The sequence below is a fragment of the Sinocyclocheilus anshuiensis genome, unplaced genomic scaffold (assembly GCF_001515605.1).
Source record: "Sinocyclocheilus anshuiensis isolate Anshui unplaced genomic scaffold, SAMN03320099.WGS_v1.1 scaffold861, whole genome shotgun sequence".
Taxonomy (NCBI): Eukaryota; Metazoa; Chordata; class Actinopteri; order Cypriniformes; family Cyprinidae; genus Sinocyclocheilus; species Sinocyclocheilus anshuiensis.
This window is the reverse complement of record NW_015554217.1, coordinates 336,826-361,099: the sequence shown is the minus strand read 5'-3', so window position 1 is coordinate 361,099 and position 24,274 is coordinate 336,826. Positions and strand designations below refer to the sequence as shown.

At 37.2% G+C, this 24,274-nt stretch overlaps 1 protein-coding gene across 1 annotated transcript in view; it reads right to left on the bottom strand.

Moving 5' to 3' along the window:
• The window catches only part of LOC107671093 (ankyrin-3-like), an 86,625-nt gene that overhangs the window by 38,915 nt on the left and 23,436 nt on the right, over positions 1–24,274 (bottom strand). Inside the window, exons 5-24 of the mRNA XM_016463942.1 lie at positions 22,687–22,785; positions 21,787–21,972; positions 20,280–20,303; positions 18,081–18,179; positions 17,327–17,425; positions 15,898–15,996; positions 14,602–14,799; positions 14,068–14,166; positions 13,760–13,858; positions 12,946–13,044; positions 12,591–12,788; positions 11,788–11,886; positions 8,502–8,600; positions 7,270–7,467; positions 7,086–7,184; positions 6,862–6,960; positions 6,676–6,774; positions 6,265–6,360; positions 2,389–2,455; positions 933–1,056 (exon numbers count right to left, since the gene is read on the bottom strand). Coding sequence (XP_016319428.1) covers positions 933–1,056; positions 2,389–2,455; positions 6,265–6,360; positions 6,676–6,774; positions 6,862–6,960; positions 7,086–7,184; positions 7,270–7,467; positions 8,502–8,600; positions 11,788–11,886; positions 12,591–12,788; positions 12,946–13,044; positions 13,760–13,858; positions 14,068–14,166; positions 14,602–14,799; positions 15,898–15,996; positions 17,327–17,425; positions 18,081–18,179; positions 20,280–20,303; positions 21,787–21,972; positions 22,687–22,785 — 2,279 coding nt within the window. The remainder of the gene's footprint in view (positions 1–932; positions 1,057–2,388; positions 2,456–6,264; positions 6,361–6,675; positions 6,775–6,861; positions 6,961–7,085; positions 7,185–7,269; positions 7,468–8,501; positions 8,601–11,787; positions 11,887–12,590; positions 12,789–12,945; positions 13,045–13,759; positions 13,859–14,067; positions 14,167–14,601; positions 14,800–15,897; positions 15,997–17,326; positions 17,426–18,080; positions 18,180–20,279; positions 20,304–21,786; positions 21,973–22,686; positions 22,786–24,274) is intronic.

Here is a 24,274-nt window from a genome sequence, read left to right as displayed (position 1 = left end):
CATTGCTGTTCTGTTGTAAGTAATCTTAAAGATTCCTAAATGCATCTACTTTCGGAAGGCCAAATAAAGTGCTTTTGCTTTCGCCTAGAAACACACCGTCTCCCTGACATGGCTGCTTCAACACTAACTGCGGTTACTGAAACCACGCCTTCTTTCTTTGCGTGCACATTTGGGCGGCATTACGCTAATATTTCCACATAGTGAGGTAGATATGTGGGTGCGTGTTAGAACGAGCCGTTTTAGGGGGGCGTGGCAGAGTCTTAACTTTGATAAAGAATATCTCTTTGGTTTTGAGACTTTAGTCTTTGCAACTTCAGGGATCTTATCTATGCACAATCAGCTTGTAACACTCCAAAGAGAAAGGAAAACTTGAAATCGCATCATATGACCCCTTTAATGTCTGCACTAAAAGTATAACAGGTGTTTTTCTGTTATTATTTGCATAACAATTTCTCATAGTTTTATCCTGTCATCTAAAAACACTTGTGTCATGCACACTTTAACTTGAATGACACACGGTGAGTTGAATTTGTGTAGTGGGAACAGTTTCCAGAGAACTAAAATCGTAGTGTTTATTTCCAGTAAACAACAAGATATGAAGATTGATAGCGCTGAATGCAAAATAAATCTGACCGAGATTTGATTATCCCTCATTCCTCATGTTTCCAACCTTCTTTTTTCTTGAAGCATTATTATTAATGCAGACTAAAAGCCAATACACGAAGACAGTACTAACACTTTTAGTGAAGACCACCTGAACACAACATTCTACATCCAAATAATCCTCCATCTAAAAACACCTCCAAAAAGCCATCTACTTGTGCCATAGCAACTCCATATACATTTGCTACTCATAGAGAACCAGCATAAGGAACAAACAGCTTCGCAAATAAGCAAGCATCCATACATAAAATGTAAATGACTGCTATTACCTGGCAGAGCGGGCTCCAATACTGAAACCCATGTACCCCTCCTGTGGCAAGGAGTCATCCCCTAACTCCCTCAGGTCCTGTGGCCGAAGATACTTCTCAGTCTCGCCGGTCATCGCATCTTCACCTGCAGGAATGAGACAGGCCGAAGGTTAGCTCACTTGAAGGTGAACTGGTAAGGTGACCTATCAGTAGCTGCGGCAATTATTTCCCCCCACGTTGCTCTAATTAAATAAACCCCAAAGTGACTTACTTCAGAGCAATCTGAAGTTAAGTGTCTTGTTCAAATGCACAGTGGTAATAAATTGTGGTTCATTTCTTGTGGGGTGAACCTACCAGTCCACACCGGTCTTCTTGCGTCACGCAAACATCCAGCTTGCAGCTTCTAGATTATTAATTGATGTCACGTAACACCTGGGTGTTTTTCTGTCCCACCGTGAATAACAGATACTTAGGGGCAATATTTCACTGACTATTAATAGAAGAAACATTATGCTGCATCAGGACACCACACCACTGCGTCTCCTGCTATGAAGCAAGTTTCCATTACACCCCCAAGAGTTTCTTAAACCTGATAAAAAAAAAATAATAATAAAAAAAGCAGCTACAACCAGCAAAGGCTGGTTTTACTAGTGTCTCAGCATGGTCTGTTTGCTAGTTTTAGAAGGGTCCGGGGGAACTTTCATGCAGGTCAAACTGGGACTTCAGCTTAAACCAGGTAAGACCAGTAACGTTAAATTATCTTAGGCTGGCATTCTTATGTTCTTTAAGCTGTTTTTAAAAGCAGGGAAAATTTGAAATAATATATATCAATTTAATCTCAGAAATTACATTTTCAAATAACACTTTCACAAATATGATAACCTGTATCTGATTTTATTGTTTTATGAAAACAAACAAACCGTTTGAATCAATCTATAAGACTGTTTGCTGGTCCGTTGACTAGTTTTAAGTGGGTTTTGGGCACTTTTCAGATGGTCCGATAAGCTTGACGACCTGTTTAAATCTGCACAACAGTTTTGTATAGTTTAATAAAATGTTCAAGTCTATACCGCACAAAATGACGTTTATGAAGGCAACTCTCGAGGATTTGAGACACAGCCAACATCTTTTCCGAATCTCTCTCATAAACGCGACTTTTGCTTGTCCTCTCTCTCCGTGCTGCAGCCCCTCCCCTCTCGCAACTGAACTCCTCCGTTTCCCTAACCGGCTCGCTAATACCTTCCTACTCCGGTACCGAATTAACGCTTAATGACAACGAACAGTCATGACAACGACTAATAGATGACCATGTGTAAAAATAGATGGCACTGTATTTGACGTCATTCTGAGTTTTAAAAGTGTACATTTAAATAATAATTAAATAATCCGAGCAGCATCCAGCCGGTGAACACTGTATGCAGCAGAGCCCCAAACACCGCAGTATTCTGACACACCGACAGTCCATATCAACACTCACATAATAGCGCTGCCATATCCCACTTCGATACAGATATAACGTATCCTTTATTAGCGTATTCCTCCGATTATCTGTTCAGTTCTCAATGAAGCTTGTATCCTCCGAGAAAAAGACTGATGATGAGGACTCAATTCGGGTTGGTCATGTGAGAGTCGGTCGTCCCGAGTCGACCAGAACTCTCGTGGCACTGGATGTGCGAGATTTACATCCGTTCATTAGCTCGGTAAAAGTTAAATCACAAGGCAGCCTCGGTCATGCGAAGGAGGATCTACCAAAGCTGCACTCTCTTATGTCAGGCGAGCTCTGCTCTCTATCCAGCCTCGCGCCTGCGCGCGCAGAAACAGGCCAGTGTGTGTGTGTGTGTGTGTGTGTGTGTGTGTTGCTAAATATTTTGCAGGTCTAGCAGCAAGTGCAAGGTGGTAATAAGACACCAAGTACTGTCAACATAGTTCTCTCAAGAGAATAATAAAGGGAGACAGTGCAAGCACTTCTCTAACGTGTGTGTGCTGGTTTGGCTGTACTTCTGAGGGTATGTCCTCACAAATGTAAAGAAACCTGTTGAAAACTTACTTTTTGAAGTGGTCCTCACTGTTCGAAATGCTTACATCACTAGTATAGATAGCATTAAAGTCATCACAAGTGTGTGTACATGAAAATTATTTTATCAGCTAATGTCAAGGTCTCCTGTCCACTGTGTGTAGAACATTCATGAGACTCATTACAAAGTGCTAAAGAACATTACATAACAGTAAGAAAATTCACCCTTTTCTCTCAAGTAGCCTACTGTCCCTACAGTGCACACACACAACATCTCCTTTTAATGTGTGTAATTTGCTAAATAATGTGCTCTTGGGCACGTGTGGGACGCATCAGGGTTTGCTATTAAATACATGAAATATCCCCATTATGATATTAAACTGACCTACACTGTGATAAAAATGATAAAATAATGAAAACAGCTTAATAAAGAGATTAAATACAGGGTTCCCACAGCCTCGGAAAATGTCAGGGAATTTTAAAAGTGTGATTTCCAGGTCTGGACTATTCATGTAAAAACAAAATGAAAAAAAAAAAAAATGTAAAACACACATACACACATTAAACAAAAATAAAAAATAGGTTATCTATAGTCAATAAATGTTATATTAATGACAATACAATTATATTGACAATTTAAAAAGCTAAGCTTTTGAATAACAACGATGATTTTATTTAAAAGTGATTTAAAAACTGCTTTTATTAATTCATAATTTAAAAAATACTCTTTTTGAGAATGATCTCTAAAAAATTTAATTATTTTAAATGATCCCTATCCAGTCATCACAAGCAACTGGTAAAATAATGGAAAAATCATGGAAATTCATTGGTTGATAGATTAAAAGAAAATTAGAAATGTTGCTTTGGAAAATAACTGAAATAAGTATATGGTAAAGTACTAAAAATGACTAATTAGTTTATAAAACTAAACTAACACTAAAACTGAAATAAAGATAAATAGTAATATTTTAAAACAACAAAAGCTAATAAACCAACAAAAATTAACCTAAAATGAATATTAAAACTGAAAACAAAATAAATGCTAATTCAAAATATTAATAAAAACTATAATATATAAATAATAATAAAATAACTCTAGTTAGAAAATGTAGGAACCCTGTACATGTAATCATCTTAATTAAAATCTACAAATGCAAAATGTTTCTGTAAGGAAGGACTAGGTTTAGGGTATAGCAAATATAATAAGCCTATATAAAAAATAGACGCTAGTAGTCAGTCTCACTCTCCACCATAATATGACAACAAACAGATGTGCATGAGTTAAAAATCAGATTGGGGATCAAAGGTGCAGAGTTCAATGTTTTTGACTGACATAAGACCTACATGCACAGCTTAATGGGATTACAAAGATAACTTACAGGATAGCCTATGGATCTATTATAGGTGTCTGCTGCTATATGCACACACATGCACTAATGCACACTTTACCTCTCAGCTTACTGCTAAGACAGCAGTTTCAACACTCGACTTCTGCATTTTACTGCTTTATTATATTTGAAGATTGTCTCTCTATCCCTCTCTATTTTGCATGTCTCTTTCGCTCTCCAGTAGAGGGTTGACACCTGTGGGCCAAGTCAGTGTCACCTGCAGGATTGTGAGCATATCTGCTGACACACATGGTAACCGTATACCCTCATCCCTCCACGTTACCATGGAGAGGGGTGCAATGAGGGACATTAAGCTCATGAATATTTCAATGTTGCACCAGGAGACAAGAGAGAGAGTTTGGCGTTATAGACAACACGTGGAGTGTTTTCTTCTCATCCTGACACACTGCACGTCAGCTTCGCTGTATCTTAGGCAACTGTATGAGTCTCATACAGGCTTTTTTGGGCATCTGTTATTGTGTTTCTATGTGTGAGCATTTGTAAATATGTGTTTATAACTAAAAAACTGTGTAAGTGTCAAGTTGGCATACACAGGAATTCACAGCAATCACACTCTGGTTATGTGCATACAGACAAAACACACACAGCGCACTGCAAAGCCAGGCGAGAGGAACACATCTAAGCCGAGCGAGTGTGTGCGTGAAGCGAGGGATGATTAAAAAAGGGAGAAAAATCAGAACTGCAGAAGTGTGTACCTTCTTCCCCATCCGCCTGAGCGTCATGATCTTTCACAGCTGTCAAACATACAGTACACAGCAATTGGTTAAACATACACGCTCTCTCTCTCTCACACACACACACACACACAGAATAATGAATGCACATAGTGTTAGGCCAGTGATCATGGTGCAAGCTAGTGGGGAAGCTGTCAAAATAACTACATTTGAATATACCGCTGGATGCAAGACAAATTTAAATAATATTTTAACAACTGCCTCACTGACTCAGTGTGCAAAGGGTCACAGCAGAGAGTTCTGTAAAGAGTTTTTCACAGCAGTATAAACCAATATAGTTCACAAAGAAAGAGTGAAACTGTCAGTCTATCTATATATAAAAATATTCCATTCAAATTCTATAATGTGTGATGTCGTAATAACAAATGTCTAACTTGGAAGTAGCAGCTTTGCAGAAACACTGGAAGGTGGTTAAATCAAAAAAAATTGTATTGTATTGTATTGTATTTGTTTGTTTGTTTGTTTCCAACCCAAATCTGCTATGTTGAAAAACACTTCACAGTAAGGTTTCATTTCTTAAGATGAGTTAACTACATTGTTTAAAATTAACTAAACAATAACTTCTAACAATAAACAATACTTCTAAAGCATTTACTAATCTTAGTTAATGTTAATTTCAACGTTAACTAATAAATTATTAAATAAAAAAAAGTTGAATAGACTTTAGCTAACAATGTAAATTATATTTACTATTTATATTTATATTATTTTAAATGCTACAAGTGAATTTAGGCATCACAACATTATAAGGTACAGTATGAAATATTCATTTACAGATGTATTAAAGATCACAACACTGTTTTTAAAGATTAACTTTAAGTGAGTGTTACAAGATGGCAAAGGTAATCTAAATAGAAAAATAAATATATAAAAGAAATGAGCATGAATGATTAAATATCCAATATTGGTTGAAATGTACAGTTTTTCCAATAGTCTATTTAAAGTGTAATTAAAAAAAAACAGAACATGGCTCACAGTTTTAAACTGAAAATATGAAATAACGTAAGAATTCAATTCTTTGCTCAGAAGTGATTAGCATGATGTGGCTGGTTGGTGTGCATTTGATTCAGAATGCAAATTGCCTAAAAAACAAATCGCCTGGTATTCATTTCTATGGTAATTGTGGACATTGAGGGTAGAGGATGTTGAGGGAAGTAGGTCATGACGCAGATGGTGGGGCAGGTTGAGTATGTTACCGTGGCAGTGAGGTTTTCATCTGTAACTCCTCTCAGCGTGTCCACTACGGAGATGTACCCCAGTCGGCGAGCAATGGAGAGAGCTGTGTTCCCATTCTGCCACACACAAACATAAGGCATTTCATATGAACTATTATAAATACATAACTTGCTAAATGTAGGTATTATAAGTATAAAAGAGTTAGATGTGTGTTTATGTGAAAGGTACACTACTGTAAATGTCACTTCTGATTCATTTAGTGCATCTTTGATAAATAAAAGTAATTTCTTTAATTTAAAAAAATCATACTCACCCCAAACTTTTGAATGGTAGTGTATGAGTGTATATGTGTGTGTGCTACTGTACATTGCTGACCAAGGTTGACAGCTTGCTGAGTGAAGCAGGTATTCCCAGCATGCCTCAGTACTCACCATTGTGAGCTCATTGGGCGAAGCTCCATACTGAAGCAGCATATTAATGATGTGGGTGTGGCCTTGCTGTGCTGCTTGATGAAGAGGCGTGTAACCGTTCTATCCACAGAATAACAGTGTCAATTTACATGCAAAACAAGGTAATATCTATATCTAAATGTCTTGACAAGCGACAAAGAGACTCACCTTTGTTTTGGCATTAGGCTTGGCCTGATTCTCTAACAGGAAGTTGGCTATCTTCATGTTGCCATAGTGACATGCCACATGCAACGGAGTGTAACCACTCTATCAGGAGAATATGAAAGACGAGAATTTCAGACACTGATACAGACACGCAGTACAGTCCACAATGAACCTCTCAATGTATCAGTCTGATTGTGGTGGTTAATCAATGGAACCTGAACCCTGACCTTGGTTTGAGCGTCAATTTCTGCTCCATGGTTCAACAGCACTTCAGCAACACCTGCCCTGTCATCCTGTGCAGCCAGGTGCAGCGGCGTGAGACCATTCTGATTATAAACACACACAGTGAGTCAAATTAATACGTATTCTCAACCGTGTGCATGTGTAATATGCATATGTAAGTATGTTTACCTTATTGCCCATATTAACATTAGCCTGTTTGGTGAGAAGCAAGGACACGAGGTCTACACTGCCCTCCTGTGCGGCGAGGTGGAGGGGGCTGATGCCCTGACGGGTCACTGTGTTACACTCCGCCCCATATTCCAACAACGTTGTCCCAATCTCCAACTGATTCTTCTTAGCTGCAATATGGAGAGGCGTGTAGCCATTCTAAAGAGAATGAGAAAAACAAGATGCAAAGACACAGAAATTTTTAAATAGAAATACTATGCAGGCATGCAATCATCTTTTCTTGTTTTTTCCCCAAGTACTTTTCTTGATTACACAAACCAATCAGGATTTCTCAAATTTAGCAAAACAGACTGTAAGAAGTAACCAAGCTCTTAATTCCTCTCAAATTCCAAGCCTGTTACCATGGTGACTACTTTAACATTACTCTAGATACCCCAACTCTGGGAAAATGCAAGCCATGAAATTTGGATCTGCAAAAATCATATAATTATTTAATCTATATTTTTGTATCGTTTACCAAAAAAATATCTAAAAATGCTATAAACAAGATAAATTTACCTGAGAAAATACTTTTTTCTTTGAGCAGTAATCAAACATGCAAATGGTGATGGAAAAAAATATGAGATTGAAGGAAAAATTATATTTCAATGCTTTTGCATTTGCTCTACATCATTCTATCTAAATAAAGGCAAAATCATTGGGAAAAAAATATTTAAAAAAGAATAAACAACTTTTGCAAGCTAATGCAAAAGCATTGAAATATATATATTTTTCTCCAATCACATTTTTTCCATCACCATGTCCCTGTAGGGGCTCCAAACAAAATTTAGTGATATTTGCTTAAAACAAAAATAAACTATTTGAAAATGAAAAGAAAAACAAACTTAATGCAAGATATATTCTTTGACAATTTTGTTTCTCAGGTAACATTTTCTTGGTTTTTTTAATACATTTGTTTCAGCTATACGTTTACTAGACCACAGTTTAGTTTCGTTTAATTTACTTATAGAGTTTATCAGATTTCCTGCAATTTAACAAACTTTTCAGCTAGAGACTTTATGAAATCCTCCACAGATGTAATTTGAACATGACAACAAAGTCACAAACATTGTGACTCTTGAGATATGATTTATGTAAGGTCACTAATTGTTACACTAGGTCTTCTATGACAAACAGCATGGAAGGGTTAATCCAGAAACCCAGTCTCGATAAGTTGGAGTGTGTGTGTGTACCTTCGCAGCAGAATGAGGAGATGCTCCCTGGTCCAGTAGAAACAGAGCCACTCTCTGATTATCATAGTGAGCAGGCACATGCAGCGGAGTTAACCCAGTCTACAATATACACACAGACCCCAGCACGTTCACACAAGCAGACCCCAGCACAATCACAAACACCAACATGCACGCACACATACACACAAACACAGGATGCATGCATGTATGCCAGCACATACAGTACATGGGTGTGCACATGGTTGGGTGCACACACACACACACACACACACACACACACACACACACACACACACACACACACACACACACACAGACACATCATGTTAAAGTTAGAGGGAATAACTCCCAGCAAACCACATTAAGCTAGTACCATGAGTTCACACTTAGTATGAAGCGAAAAAACACCTTTCACAAGATGAGTGTGTCTTTCCTTAACACAGATTAAAGGAATAGCTCACCCAAAAATGTGAAAATTTACTCACCCTCAGATCATCCCAGATTTAGATGAGTTTGTTTCATCATTGGAACAAATTTTGAAAATTTTAGCATTACATCACTTGCTCACCAATAGATAATCTGCAGTGAATGGGTGCCGTCAGAGGCCAAACAGCTGATAAAACATCACAATAATCCACATGACTCCAGTCCTTCAATTAATGTCTTGTTAAGCAAAAAAGCTGCATGTTTGTTAAGTAACAAATCCATCAAGACATTTTAACTTGAGACCGTCGCTTCTGGTCAAAATATGAGTCCATAATCCATAATAACTTATATTTTAATCATAAGCAATGGTTTGAAGTTAAAAATGCCTTGACAAAGATATGAAACACAACATGAAGCTTTTCGTGTCACGAGACATTAATTGACGGGCTGGAGTTGTGTGGATTACTGTGTTTTTTCAGCTGTTTGGACTCTCATTCTGACGGCACCCATTCACTGCAGAGGATCCATTGGTGAGCAAGTGATGTAAAGTTACATTTCTCCAAATCTTTTCCAATGAAACAAACTCATCTACATCTTGGACTTCCTGAGGGTAAGTACATTTTCAGCAAAAATTTAGTTTTTGGTTAACCCACTCCTTTAAGCTTCTGTGTCATATTTTCTTATCTGTATTGTTGTACTTATTAAAAAGCTTAATCTATGTTAAGGAAACCAGACCCCTCATGACAGCACAGCTGACTTAATGACACACAGGAAAATCAGCAAAACTGGTCAGCTCTGTGAGTCTCTCAATAAAGCTAGTTGACAGTCATACTATGTAATGCAAGAATAGTGAAGAAAGGTTGACACAGATGAACAGATGACGACAAATGAAGGCCCTGTCCCAAATGACGCCCTTGGCCCTTGTGGTTTAAGGCGTCACAGTTTGGCTGGTTAGCTTGGCCCAGTTAGACCCTGCTGGTCGATGTTGTAACTACACCATCTGGCTACAAAAATCAGGCTTCTTCATTAAAGGCAATTCAAAAATAGCCATGTTCTTTGACTATTTTTTGTAAGTACTTTAAACAAATATTTCATTACATTAGAGTAAATGTTTGACCAATGCCCTATTTTTTCTGACTTTTGAGGACAAATGGGACACCCCATGAACAAGCATGAGTGAAGTCCACATCAGCATTTGGGACAGGACTAAGATGTGTTATGTAAACAAACGTAAACTGCCATGCATATATGGGCATATTTGTAGATGTGCTTGTGCATGTTGTTGTGTGCATAATGTTGCATGATGGATTTGTTTACCAACCTTTCCTGCTGCATCCGGCGCGGCTTTTTTCTGCAGCAGAAGATTGGCCACTTCCAACTGCCCATACTTTGCAGCCACATGCAGGGGAGTGAACCCTTTCTGTGGACGTATATGCGGGAACAAAAGAAGGAGAGAGAACAAAAAAGGGTGAAAAAGATCCATAATTTTGTTATTTTCATTAGGACATAGTCAGCTTAAAGGATAAAGAACTATGCACAAAAACCACATATAGTGGGGGCCAGAAAATGTTTTTGACAGAAGTCTCTAATGTTCACTTTGTCTCTTTATTTATTTAATCAAAAAAGCAGCCATTACTCCAGTCTTCAGTGTCACATGATCCGTCAGAAATCATTATAATATGCTGATTTGGTGCTCAAAAAACATTTCTTATTATTATCCAAACAGCTGATAAAACATCACAATAATCCACATGACTCCAGTCCTTCAATTAATGTCTTGTTAAGCAAAAAAGCTGCATGTTTGTTAAGTAACAAATCCATCAAGACATTTTAACTTGAGACCGTCGCTTCTGGTCAAAATATGAGTCCATAATCCATAATAACTTATATTTTAATCATAAGCAATGGTTTGAAGTTAAAAATGCCTTGACAAAGATATGAAACACAACATGAAGCTTTTCGTGTCACGAGACATTAATTGACGGGCTGGAGTTGTGTGGATTACTGTGTTTTTTCAGCTGTTTGGACTCTCATTCTGACGGCACCCATTCACTGCAGAGGATCCATTGGTGAGCAAGTGATGTAAAGTTACATTTCTCCAAATCTTTTCCAATGAAACAAACTCATCTACATCTTGGACTTCCTGAGGGTAAGTACATTTTCAGCAAAAATTTAGTTTTTGGTTAACCCACTCCTTTAAGCTTCTGTGTCATATTTTCTTATCTGTATTGTTGTACTTATTAAAAAGCTTAATCTATGTTAAGGAAACCAGACCCCTCATGACAGCACAGCTGACTTAATGACACACAGGAAAATCAGCAAAACTGGTCAGCTCTGTGAGTCTCTCAATAAAGCTAGTTGACAGTCATACTATGTAATGCAAGAATAGTGAAGAAAGGTTGACACAGATGAACAGATGACGACAAATGAAGGCCCTGTCCCAAATGACGCCCTTGGCCCTTGTGGTTTAAGGCGTCACAGTTTGGCTGGTTAGCTTGGCCCAGTTAGACCCTGCTGGTCGATGTTGTAACTACACCATCTGGCTACAAAAATCAGGCTTCTTCATTAAAGGCAATTCAAAAATAGCCATGTTCTTTGACTATTTTTTGTAAGTACTTTAAACAAATATTTCATTACATTAGAGTAAATGTTTGACCAATGCCCTATTTTTTCTGACTTTTGAGGACAAATGGGACACCCCATGAACAAGCATGAGTGAAGTCCACATCAGCATTTGGGACAGGACTAAGATGTGTTATGTAAACAAACGTAAACTGCCATGCATATATGGGCATATTTGTAGATGTGCTTGTGCATGTTGTTGTGTGCATAATGTTGCATGATGGATTTGTTTACCAACCTTTCCTGCTGCATCCGGCGCGGCTTTTTTCTGCAGCAGAAGATTGGCCACTTCCAACTGCCCATACTTTGCAGCCACATGCAGGGGAGTGAACCCTTTCTGTGGACGTATATGCGGGAACAAAAGAAGGAGAGAGAACAAAAAAGGGTGAAAAAGATCCATAATTTTGTTATTTTCATTAGGACATAGTCAGCTTAAAGGATAAAGAACTATGCACAAAAACCACATATAGTGGGGGCCAGAAAATGTTTTTGACAGAAGTCTCTAATGTTCACTTTGTCTCTTTATTTATTTAATCAAAAAAGCAGCCATTACTCCAGTCTTCAGTGTCACATGATCCGTCAGAAATCATTATAATATGCTGATTTGGTGCTCAAAAAACATTTCTTATTATTATCAATGCTGAAAACAGTTGTGCTGCTTAATTTTTTATTTTTTGGAAAACGTGAAAAACATTTTTTTTTCAGCATTATATGATGAATAGATAGTCATTTATTCTTTATTTATGTAGTCATTTCATCTTTTTTAAAATTATAAATGTCTTTACTGTCACTTCTGATCAATTTAATGCATACTTGCTAAATAAAAGTATCCATTTCTTACCAAAAAACTTGTAGTGACTCCAAACGTTAATGTATCTTTTCTTCATTTTACATCATAACTTCTTTGGTTACATTTTTCCTAAAGTCCTAAAACTTTGCTAACATCCACATTAAATTAGATTTTAAATTCCAAATGTTTACTGTGGTCTCAGACTTATGAGCCCCACTATATGTGATCACACAGTACAAACACATACACACCTTAGTTGCTGCAGAGAGGGATGTTCCCTGCTCCAGCAGGAGAGCTGCTATCTCCTGATGACCCTCACGGGCGGCGAGGTGGAGAGGGGTGTAGCCGGAAGTGGTGGCAGCATTGGGTAATGCCCCCTTCTGCAGCAGCTGCTGCACAATCTCCACTTTTCCCAGACGGCTTGCTATATGCAGGGCTGTTTGGTCATCCTAAAAATTGTCATTATGGTAATAGAGCGTGAAAGAGAGAGACAGTGATGAGAGGCAAATCTGAAAATCTCATTTATCATCTGTCATGTTCTAATTATGTGTGTGGTGGGATGTGGACAGTGGTTTATTCAAATTTGAGCTAAGGTGTGCGTCTCACCTTGGCTTTGATGTCCACTTTAGCACCACTCTGTAGCAGGTATCTGACAACATCAACCTGGCCGGCCCTTGCTGCCATGTGCAATGCTGTTTCACCTCTCTACAACACAACATTTGATGAAGTGCATGTGAGATGTAAGCTTTAATATATTAATACAAAATTAATTTTAAACTCATCAGTACATAATAATATTGTGTGATGGAGTATTTCTAATGAAAAAAAAAAAATCAAAGAAGTCTATGAATTTTATTATGCATAAAAAATTTATCAAAACTTTAAATTAAATAAAAATATATACATTTTATATTGATTTTCTCATTCACACTACAATCACATTTACATATATTAAGAACAATTATAATTATAAAAATGATATTAAGAAACCATTTTAATTTAAAATATCCACCTCAAAATAATAATTAACAGTTATTTATAGTGAAATAATTTGAGTCTTCGCAAGGCCACGTTCAAAGGCAGACAAGTTTTTCTTTCATTCAACATTCATAGTTTGTTGTTTTTAATGCTTGACAAAATTAATCAAACAAAATATGTCAATCCAGTCACATAAAATATCAATAAATTTTTGTATGTTTTCTATTTTTTCTATAATATATAATTTTATTTATATAATTTAATTTGTGTTAATTTTTCTTGATGTTGCACAATGCCATATATTAACAAATTAATATATTCCATGTCTGACAGAATGTTTAAGATGATAGAAACGCATTTACAAAGGTAAAAGTTTCACAGAATGACTCACAGTACATATAATGTCTCTTTGAGTGACACTGTACTTAAAGAGGAAACGTACCACATTGGTGGTGTTGGGTGAGGCTCCATGATGCGTGAGCTGTTTCACTATGTTCTCATGACCCATAAATGCAGCAACATGGATGGGCGTCAACCCCGACTAAAACAACCAAACAAAACACAAACATACTTTGAAACATATATAAAACTGCTTGTCCTATTACATTTCCCAAGCATATACACTAAAACTGTGAGCATTAAACTCCATTCAAAACTAAACGATGAATTTCTAGTGCTTAGTTTTTCTAGTGATAATTCCATATCACACAAGTTATCAATAAACATTCAATCCACATATTTATCTCGTACCTCAGTGACTGCCTGCAGTGATGCCCCATGTTTCAGCAGCAGTTCCATCACCTTCACTCGGTTCTTCTTGCAGGCAATATGAAGAGGTGTGAAACCGTTCTGTTGATGTAGACACAAACATGCTCTGCTTGACTGAGATGCCACCACACCCACCTTTACCAGAGGTGGGTAACCACAAAAACCTTCCTCTGGTTGAATAAACCCACTGTATTCAGTAATAAAGCTGTGAGTCACTGTTCAAATGAACTGTTTTAAACTTTACATCAAGCTATTTCTGAGGTTCAGGTTTATTTTTAAACTGTCCTGAGAATGTCTCAGTATTACAATGGCAACACGCTCGCATTGTGTCAGCCTCCCTGCCACAACTGTTTTTGTCTTTGTGAAGCGAGAGATTAACATTCATACAGCTACATCTGTTAACAGAGGAAAATGAACCTAGTCACCCCAAGAAAGAAATGCAGAGAGAAAGGAAACAGCGTGAGGGTATTTTCTGAGTTTGAATGTGTATGGCTCTCTTTTTCTCTCTGCTCTCACCAGGGCTTTAGCGTTAGGGTTGGCCTTCTTGTCTACGATGACTTTGGCCACTTTGTAATGTCCGCAGTGAGCAGCCACGTGCAGTGCCGTCAGGTAATCGTTGGTGACATCATCCACGGGAGCATTGTGCTGAAGGAGCAGCTGGACACAGTTCAGGTGATCCCCCTGGGCCGCCATGTGCAGCGGAGACAGACCGTTCTATAGCAAACCAAAAAATAGCAATGGACATTTAACAAGATTAATGGAAACAGATAGTGGTTAATCAATTAATTTTTTTTTTTGATGGCAAAATGCAATATCTTGGCTGATGGTCGCCATAAAACTAATACACTTAATTTAATTTTAAAGATAGAAAACAAAATAAATAGGTAAAAAAATATGTCCTTTGCTGCAACTAAATTTAAATTCGTTTTACATAATATTTACTAAATTTTAAACAAATGATTTGAAAAAAAATTGAATTTGTTAAAACATGCAAAAGATTGCTTTAGCAACTTCTTCATTCTGTAATCTTATCTGGAAAATGAAGGTAACACTAATTTTACAGTATCAGTAAATATGCCATGAAGATGCTGGCATTGTCAAAATACAAGCTTCCAACACTTATCGGCCGAAAAGAAAAAAAATGATCACATATGCAGATATTTAGAAAATGCCAAATATTGATCAATATATGAGCCTTGGCAATACATCAGTTGACTACTAGTGATAGATTAAAATAAAAGTGCAGTCACATTAATGAATTTTGGTGAGCCAAAAACGGTCCATTGTCTATTGTCAATAGTGTAGTGATGTATATAAAGCACAGCTCACAAAGAAGTCACTTTCAAACCAAGCAACTGTCTGTTGCTCATGCTGCAAATTCACTTGACCAACTGCTTGGGGAAATCTTTCATCCTCACATGAAATTCTTGATTGCATTGATTTCTATTGAATTTACTAGATTCGCCTATGAAAATTCATCAAACAATGGTAAATGTGACCACACATTAATGACAAACAAATTATTTTGAGGGTCTTGTAAGTGTGACAGGAAATTCCTCTTGCTTTGGCACCTAAAGCCACAATCTATGGTGAAATATCAGTTTCCTGCAGTCAGGAGACAATTTGATAGCAAAGAGAGAGACAGGAAGAGGGCCTGATGACCATGTCGCGTCTGTAGAAACAATGGCCACATGGGGGCAGTCTTGTATGGAAGCATATGCAGAAATTATGGGAAAATTGGTGATCAAACATACTCACACACACATAAAAGGGGCAGAATTATTCTTGGGGTCAGAAAAGCAGTGGTCTTACTTTGGTCTTAGACAAGATGGGAGCTCCCCTGTCCAGCAGCATCTCAACAACCTGCTCATGCCCACTGCGTGCGCCGCAATGCAGAGGGGTTAAACCGTCCTATACACACACACAGACACATACGTACAAGCAAACACAAAGATAAAATGTTACATAATATTAAAAAGTACACTCTGAGATCATACTCTTAAGAACAGCTGATACAACAGACAAACCTCAGCACCTCCAGATGCTCCACTGACACTACATGCTGACCTGTTTAATATTTCTTGCAAAGCTATTCACTTTATGCAGTATAATATATTGCAGTTTACTTCTTTGGATCTTGCCTGAAAGTTACCTTTACCAATGTGCCTATGATGAAGACTTGTTTATTTATTTATTTAATTGTATTTATACATTTATATTTATTTTATTTTATGATTTTCGGTCACCAAATTGTATTGTTAACGTGACATGACATGTAGCCAAGTATAGTACCATACTTGGAATTAGTGCTCTGCATTTAACCCATCCAAGTGCACACACACAGCAGTGAGTAGTGAACACACACACACAGAGCAGTGGGCAGCAGTTGGGGGTTCAGTGCCTTGCTCAAGGGTCTCACCTCAGTCGTAGTATTGAAGATGGATGAGAGCTGTACATTCACTCCCCCCACCTACAATCCCTGCTGGTACCGAGACTCGAACCCACAACCTTTGGGTTGCAAGTCAGACTCTCTAGCCATTAGGCCATTGTGTGTCTATATAATAAACTGAAACTTGGTCTCATCTGTGATATCACTGAGGTCAAAGGGTGAGCAACTACGTATATATATAAATGTAGGAACATCCTAAGAAGCCACCTGACAATTTCCTTAAAGTGAAGCACACTGAAGCACAGCTTCATTTAGGCAACAACTCTCTTGTTATTCCTGTACAAATAGTATTTTGCCATATGTGTATTTTGGGGTTGGAAAGATATATTTATTAATTAATTATTTATTACATTCTAATATCAAAAGAATCAAAGAATCCTGAAAAAGTAAAATAAAAGTAAAAATGTTTCCACAAAAATATTAAGCAGCACTGTTTTAAACTTTGATAATGATAACAAATGTTTCTTGAGCACCAAATCAGCATATTTGAATGATATCTGAAGGATCATGTGACACTGAAGATTTGAGTAATGGCTGCTAAAAATGTAGCTTTGACATTACAGGAATAATTTACATATATAAATTATATATTAAAATAGACACCAGTTCTTTTAATTATTTCACAATATTACTGTTTTTACTATATTTCTGATCAAATAAATGCAGCCTTCTTTCAACATTAAAAAAATCTTAACAGCCCCAAACATTTGAATGGTAGTGTAATTTGTAGTTAAACTTGCAGTTAATTTGTAGTACAGCATGTGTTTATGTGTGTTTGTATGTGTGTGTTACCTTGGTCTTGGCATCAATTTTTGCTCCTCGGTCCAGCAGCAACTTAACCATGTTTCCATTCCCTCTCTTAGCCGCCACATGCAGTGGAGTGATGTCATTCTGTATGCAACCCACACAAACAGCATAAGACACACAGCCAGGTATATGAGCGACACAATCACAAATTACAATCCCACTTCACAGAGATTAAATCAAAATAACTAAGTATGAAAAAACAATAATATATATTTCTGTGACAAAATACAAAATATTCTAAATGGCATATGACATGCATTGTGACCATGTGCATGTGACCCTCAGGCTGAAGCAGATTCATACATGAGTTTGTTTGGACTGTGCCGGCCATATGACAGTTTAGAGAGTTCAGCCGGGAGAGCATTTGGCACATGTACACACACACATACATGTGAGCATGTTTGCTCACAAAGAGCCTTAGGCAGGTCATTTAGCTCATTCACCAAAACACTTATGGAGCATTTTAGGCTTCAGTCTGGTGACAATACTGTACAACATTAGTGCAATACTGCCCCCGTGTGATACTCAGAGGAACTACATGACCACAGTCATAATGAAACCAAGTCTAGTTGCATTTTGAATGGGAATCAGTGCACCTGAATGATCTATTCAAAAGTGTGGACTCCAAAGCATTTAGCATAAAGTCAAAGAGAAGATTTTAACAGATTATGGGGGACCGTTTGCCCTGTAATCTGTTAAAATTGGTCAATCGAAGCAGTAGATGGTGCTGTGATTTTACCCTTGCCATGAAGTCCACTGCTGCTCCTCTATTTAACAGTAGTGTTGCTACGTTGATGTTTCCATAGTGGGCAGCAATGTGGAGAGGAGTGAAACCGCTCTGATGAAAAGAAAGACAAAGAACAGAATGGTTAAAACAATTATTTAGCCCATTTAGCTACCTGTGCTTCCTTAGACATGTCTTTTTGTAAATATGGCTTCAGTTTGGGATTATCTGAAGACAGTGAGTTCTCTTACTACTAAATATGATCCTCTTACTACTAAATGATCCTCTCATTTTGAATATGAGACGTAGCTGTTTAAAGCAAGATGGAGGTGTCCTGCAGGCTGCATTGCAGCAAAGGCCTTCCAGTCATGGAGATTTCCATCTCAATTAGCCAATAATCCAACACAAAGCAGGTGGTGCTCAGCATAACCCTTCCCTGCCTCTGTTTGCGCTCTTATTTCCAAGGGAACGGGGCTCCACCCATTTTGAGGGGAATTATTGCAATTATTAGCCACAGGCGCAAATGGAAAAACAGCAGGGGTTTAAACATTTCCAGTTGCACACTAATAGACTATGACATTTACAGAACTGACTCTAGACTGCAGACAACACATACTGTTACCTATGGGGAGAATTGAATAAACATTCTCATAGATTATCGCGATACAGTCATCATGATCAATGCATTCAAATTTCTATTCACTCAGAAAACCCTTTACATGCTTATGCAGAGAATTATTTCCTGGGATGAGTTCATGGGCTTGGAACATTGTGCTTAGCTCTTTACATGTGCTTGTTACTGTTAGTTTGCAATTTGGCAATGTTCTCTATCATGCAAAACTGTGAACTATAATTCTATCCAGCCAAACTGATGTTGCTTGCCATGTGAGCAAATCTGACCATGCATTCTTTTTGCAACATTGCAACAATTCTAAACTGCAAGATTTCCAGCTGTTTCATTGATTTGTCTAAAGGCCCATGCACAAGCCCCAGGGAGGGAGGACTAAACAACCAGACCATCTCATCTCTGTAGCTGGCCAGCCGGGTTCCTCTTTCACAGCCAAACCAAATGAATACAATATCTAATGCTCAAATATATAAGGCTCAAAGGAACAACATGCTACTTCCAGTTAGTAATAAAAGCTGGTTAAAAGGTCAAAATTAAACTGTACCATTTTCTCACTTCTACTGTAGCAGGATTTGCCAGTGAAGTGACCTTTGCATTATGTAATACTAATTCTAATGAATTCTCTTTGAATCTCCAAAATGCCAGATGGACTTTCACAAATTTTTTAAACCTTTTCACACAGTCCAAAATACTGTACTGCAGTTATTCTTGTTTGGCATAAGAAAATCAAACCAGATAATTTTATAATAGTTAAATAGTAAATAGTTTTGTTGCAAAAACAAAAAGTTTGTGAATATTTTATGCTATATTTTATACTGTTATAGGTCTTAAAGACTCCATGAAATGGTTTGACAAATGCCATTTTAATTCCTGCAATATAGACTCTTTAAATTATTAAATTCTAGGTATTTCTTCCACAATCAATTGATGATTGAATAATGAAGGTGGTGGCAATTATAATTTAAAGGGACACATCAATATTTTGGAGGACTAGATCAATGAAATGAAATAATGAAATTAAATTAAATTAAATTGTAGTTGCCTAAAGTTAAAACTCCTATTCTGATATCACGGTGTCCCCTTAAATGTGAGCTATAGCAACGATCATGTTTGATCTACATATTGTCCGGCAAAAGTACCCTAGATCTAGTGATATTTTAATTCACATGTTGAGGTAACCTTTTGTGAAAACCTCTCTACAAAGAGCAATATCTCATCAATGGGCTCTAAAAACTGAAACACTTGAATTAACAGTTTATATTCACCAATATCAACATCATTGCCAGCAACCACACAAAACCACTGACACAAAACTCTTATAACCAATCCGAAAGCTGCATGTTGAGATGTGGAACCCTGGCCTGTAGCTGCAGAAATCAAAGCATGCTTCAGCCCTCCACCCAAAGCATGATCTCATTCTTCCATCCCCAGAGAGGGAGGGCACATAGCCAATAGGAGAAGAGAAAGCAGGAAATTATACAAAAATAGAGATGGTACAACAAGGATGGGAGCAACACTAGGGGGTGTTCTAGGCAAAGCAGGGGTGGAGGTGGGGGTCAACAGCTTAATGTTTATCGTGGGTATACCTCTGTCGTTCTATTCACCATCATCTATGTTGAGACGTGAGGAAAGGAGAGAATGGGCAGTTAGTGAACACTGACAGGTAAACGAAAACAAAGAAACAAAAGACACATATCTAAAAACAGGACTAAGTGTGGGTGAGTGAGTTAGAGGAAAAAATAACAAATCACAATTAAAAGCAAAACATATACAGTATATGATAATCTGCTCTTGCTTACATTATAAAAGAAGGTGTGTGCATAAGAAATACATTTATTTGACCAGCATGATTCTGTTTCAGTAAAAACCTTGGGATTTAAATGAAATAAGTGAGACACAGGCAGTGGCGGCTTTTCACAAAACCATAGGGTATGGCAGTGGCATACATCGCATCGGTGGGCACACCACTATGCACTGAAATGGCACAATTTCAGTGGCACACCACTAAGCACTGATATATAGGAAAAATGATAGAAATACAATTAAACACTGCATCATCAGAGTTGGTAATGTGGCTTTAACAGACACTAAACATTTTATGAAAATCAAGATCAAATGGAGTTGGTTTTTCAGACGGAGATCTGTGTTTTGTCTGTCATTAGAATGACTGTATCTGAGGCAGCAAGCGGCGACACACCGGCACCAGAATTAGTGCTATTTCGGTGAAAAGGGATTAGAGAATGGTTGAATACACTCAAATTAAAATGCTACTTTTAAATGTTGCATTATTTTATCGATATATTTAACCCATATTTATCCCATATTTAACATTAACAAAACATAAAACATTAATGGAGCATGCAAACAAGACATAAGGACAATAGACTGAAGAAAAACCATATAGGCCTAGATAACGAGACCAGATAACGAGATTTTTTTTTTTTACCATTTGTAACAATTTTCTATATTTAATACAATATTTATAACTGAACACGAATCAATGAACTAAATTTCGTGACTATGGCACGTACTGTCTTGAGATCGAGCTGAAACAGAACAAAAGTAAAGGCCTATTGGCTACAACTAGACGGCAAACGCTAAGACCCTTCTCCGCTCTTCAGACACACACACAAAAAATATTTGCCTTTACAGACATAGTGTTTCAGTAAAGAAAACGCTGCACTTATTCAAACATCAGTTATTTATTTACCCTTGCATTGCGAATAAGCGGAGATCTGTCTCCAGGCTGTGCGAGGCACTTAATTCTGAATGGAGGCGGGGTGGAGTTACGAGGTTTCGTTGACAGTTTGAGGATCAAATGACGTTACGAGCTTTAGTGACAAGCTCTTTTGAATGCTTGTCATTGGAAAAATATTTGTGAAACCCTCAGACATAAGAAAGACCAATAGCACTGATTTCAAATAATAATAACGAAATAAATAGAGATATGAAGTTTGGATAATTTTCCACTGCACATCTGACTGGGCTACGGTATGGCGACTGCCATACTCTGCCATACGGAAACGCCACCCCTGGACACAGGAAAATTGTGAGTAATGACTGAACATGTTTGCAAGCATCTTTCAGACAGACCTTGGACTCGACATCCGCGTTGTGGTCATTCTGAAGGAGCAGAGCTGCAGATTTGGTGTCATCCTTGCGGGCTGCGATGTGGAGTGCAGGCAGACGGACTTTACCTTTCGTGTCGTTCTCTAACAACAGAGAAACCACCTGATCATGACCCTGCTGTAGGGCTACGGCTAACGGCGTAAAGCCATCCTAAAGAGAGGAAGAGAATCAGGCTTAATTATCAATTCATATACCTCATTTTACATTTATTACTGTATTTTGTTTCACAATATATACAATACCATTTGTAAACACTACTCTAAACTAAAGGTTTGGGGTCAGTAAGACTTTTTTGAAAGAATACTTTTATTCAGCAGCTATGCATTAAATTGGTCAAAAGTTAAAGTAAAGACATATACTTTATTAAAAAAAAATCCTGAAAAAACTATAATGGTTTCCACAAAAAAAAAGAAGCAGAACAACTTTTTTCAACATTGATAATATTAAGAAGTGATTACCAAATCAGCATATTAGATTGATTTCTAAAAGGTCATGCAACACTGAAGACTGAAGTAATGGCTGCTGATAATTCAGCTTTGCTGTCACAGAAATAAATTACATTTTAAAATATTTATTTTAAATTTCAATAATATTAAATAATATTATGCAATAATTCACAATATTACTGTTTTACTGCATTTTTGTTCAAAATACAGCCTAAGTAAGCATAAGAGACTACATTCACAAACATTAAAAATCTTACCACAAAACTTTTACCGTTATATATATTTATATATTGTGAGAAAAAGATATGTGAGGAGTAGGAAGCACTTATCTGTGAACTGCTCAAGGTCGCTCTGGCTTACCTCAGTAATCAATAAAATACTCACACACGCGCACGCACTCACACACACACACACAAACCTCTGTGGCAATGCTCTGGCTGGAGTTGTTCTCCAGGAGGAAGCACACCACATCCTGATGGTTTTCCTGTGCAGCCATGTAAAGTGGGGTAAAGCCATTCTGAAACAAACATTACATTAATGTTATATATACATTTGAATGATTTCTTTAATTTTACTACGGCACAGATACAGAAATGGGACATTGATGTTATCATAATTCTCTACCATACATTTAATACATTAAAAAACAACAACTGGATATCTAGCTAATTAGGTGATATCCCCCCACCTTTTCATCCCCTATTTTATCCTTTTTTAATACTGAAAAATGTTATAAAGTTATATTTCAAGATGCCCTATAATATATATAAACTGTAAACATAAATATTTTAGAAGCCATGAAAAGGACACTTGAGACTTGATTTGAAATACACAAAATTCAGAGTCTCATATGTTCTACTAGACAGAGCTACACTCTGCTGAGCAACCCACCCCCTCCTCTCAGCAAAGAAAAATAAATCAGAAGTGCTCCTGTGGCTCAATGGTAGAGCATTGCATTAGTAGTACAAAAGGTTGTGGGTTTGATTCCCAGGGAACACACATACTGGTAAAACATTTATAGCCTGAATGCACTGTAAGTCGCTTTGGATAAAAGTGTCTGCTAAATGCATAATTAATTATAAATTAAAGTGAAAAGTTTTATTTTAATTACTTCATATGCATGAAACATGAACCATTGCTGCAGTAACCAGACAGTCAGGTTGCCATGGCAAATCTGTCATTCTTAATATTTTTTAAATCATCTAAGATTTCCCTGGAGAGGACAGACCCCCATTACACCCCCTACTATATCCTCAGTGACCCTGTTCCCATGGCAACACAGAGATGCTGACAGTGCAGGTAGGAGAGGGCAATACTTTGTGATGATGGAGCATCAAGCAGAGACACAGACTCAGGCCCCTTCATCATCATGTTTATCTATTCTATGTCTTAGCATTTTATCTTTGAGTTCAAAATCTGGTTCTTTTCATTTTATGTGTAAATGTCTAATTCAAATGGTGTTAGTTTTGTGATGGCAAACAGTAACTTTCTTGATCCTTTGACACAAAAAGCCATGTAGACAAACTCCCATGCAAAAAAAACAACAAAAAAAAACACTCTTATTCCATTTACTGAAACTAAATCTGTAAAAATGCATCATTCAGACATACAGCCATAATCACATTAATATATGACTGCTCACATGAACAAACATCAATTCTGTAATAATACTGAGCAACAATCCAATATGCAAAAATCGACTATATATTTTTAAAGGTCATAGAGAGGATAAAAATAATAATGAAAAATCAAATTATGACTTATTTGGCACAAACGAATCTGATCTGCCACAAAAATGACACCATAAAAGGCTGCAAAGGTATAGAATATGTCCCTTTTTACCAGTGTTTACATCTGTATGTACTGTGTTGAGCTCAGTGCAGGAAATAGTATTATTACTGGCACTCTAGTAATTTAGGTGGCCTTCATAACTTACTGAGCTCAGGTTTAAAGCAGTGTGTGTGTGTGTGTGTGTGTGTGTGTGTGTGTGTGTGTGTGTGTGTGTG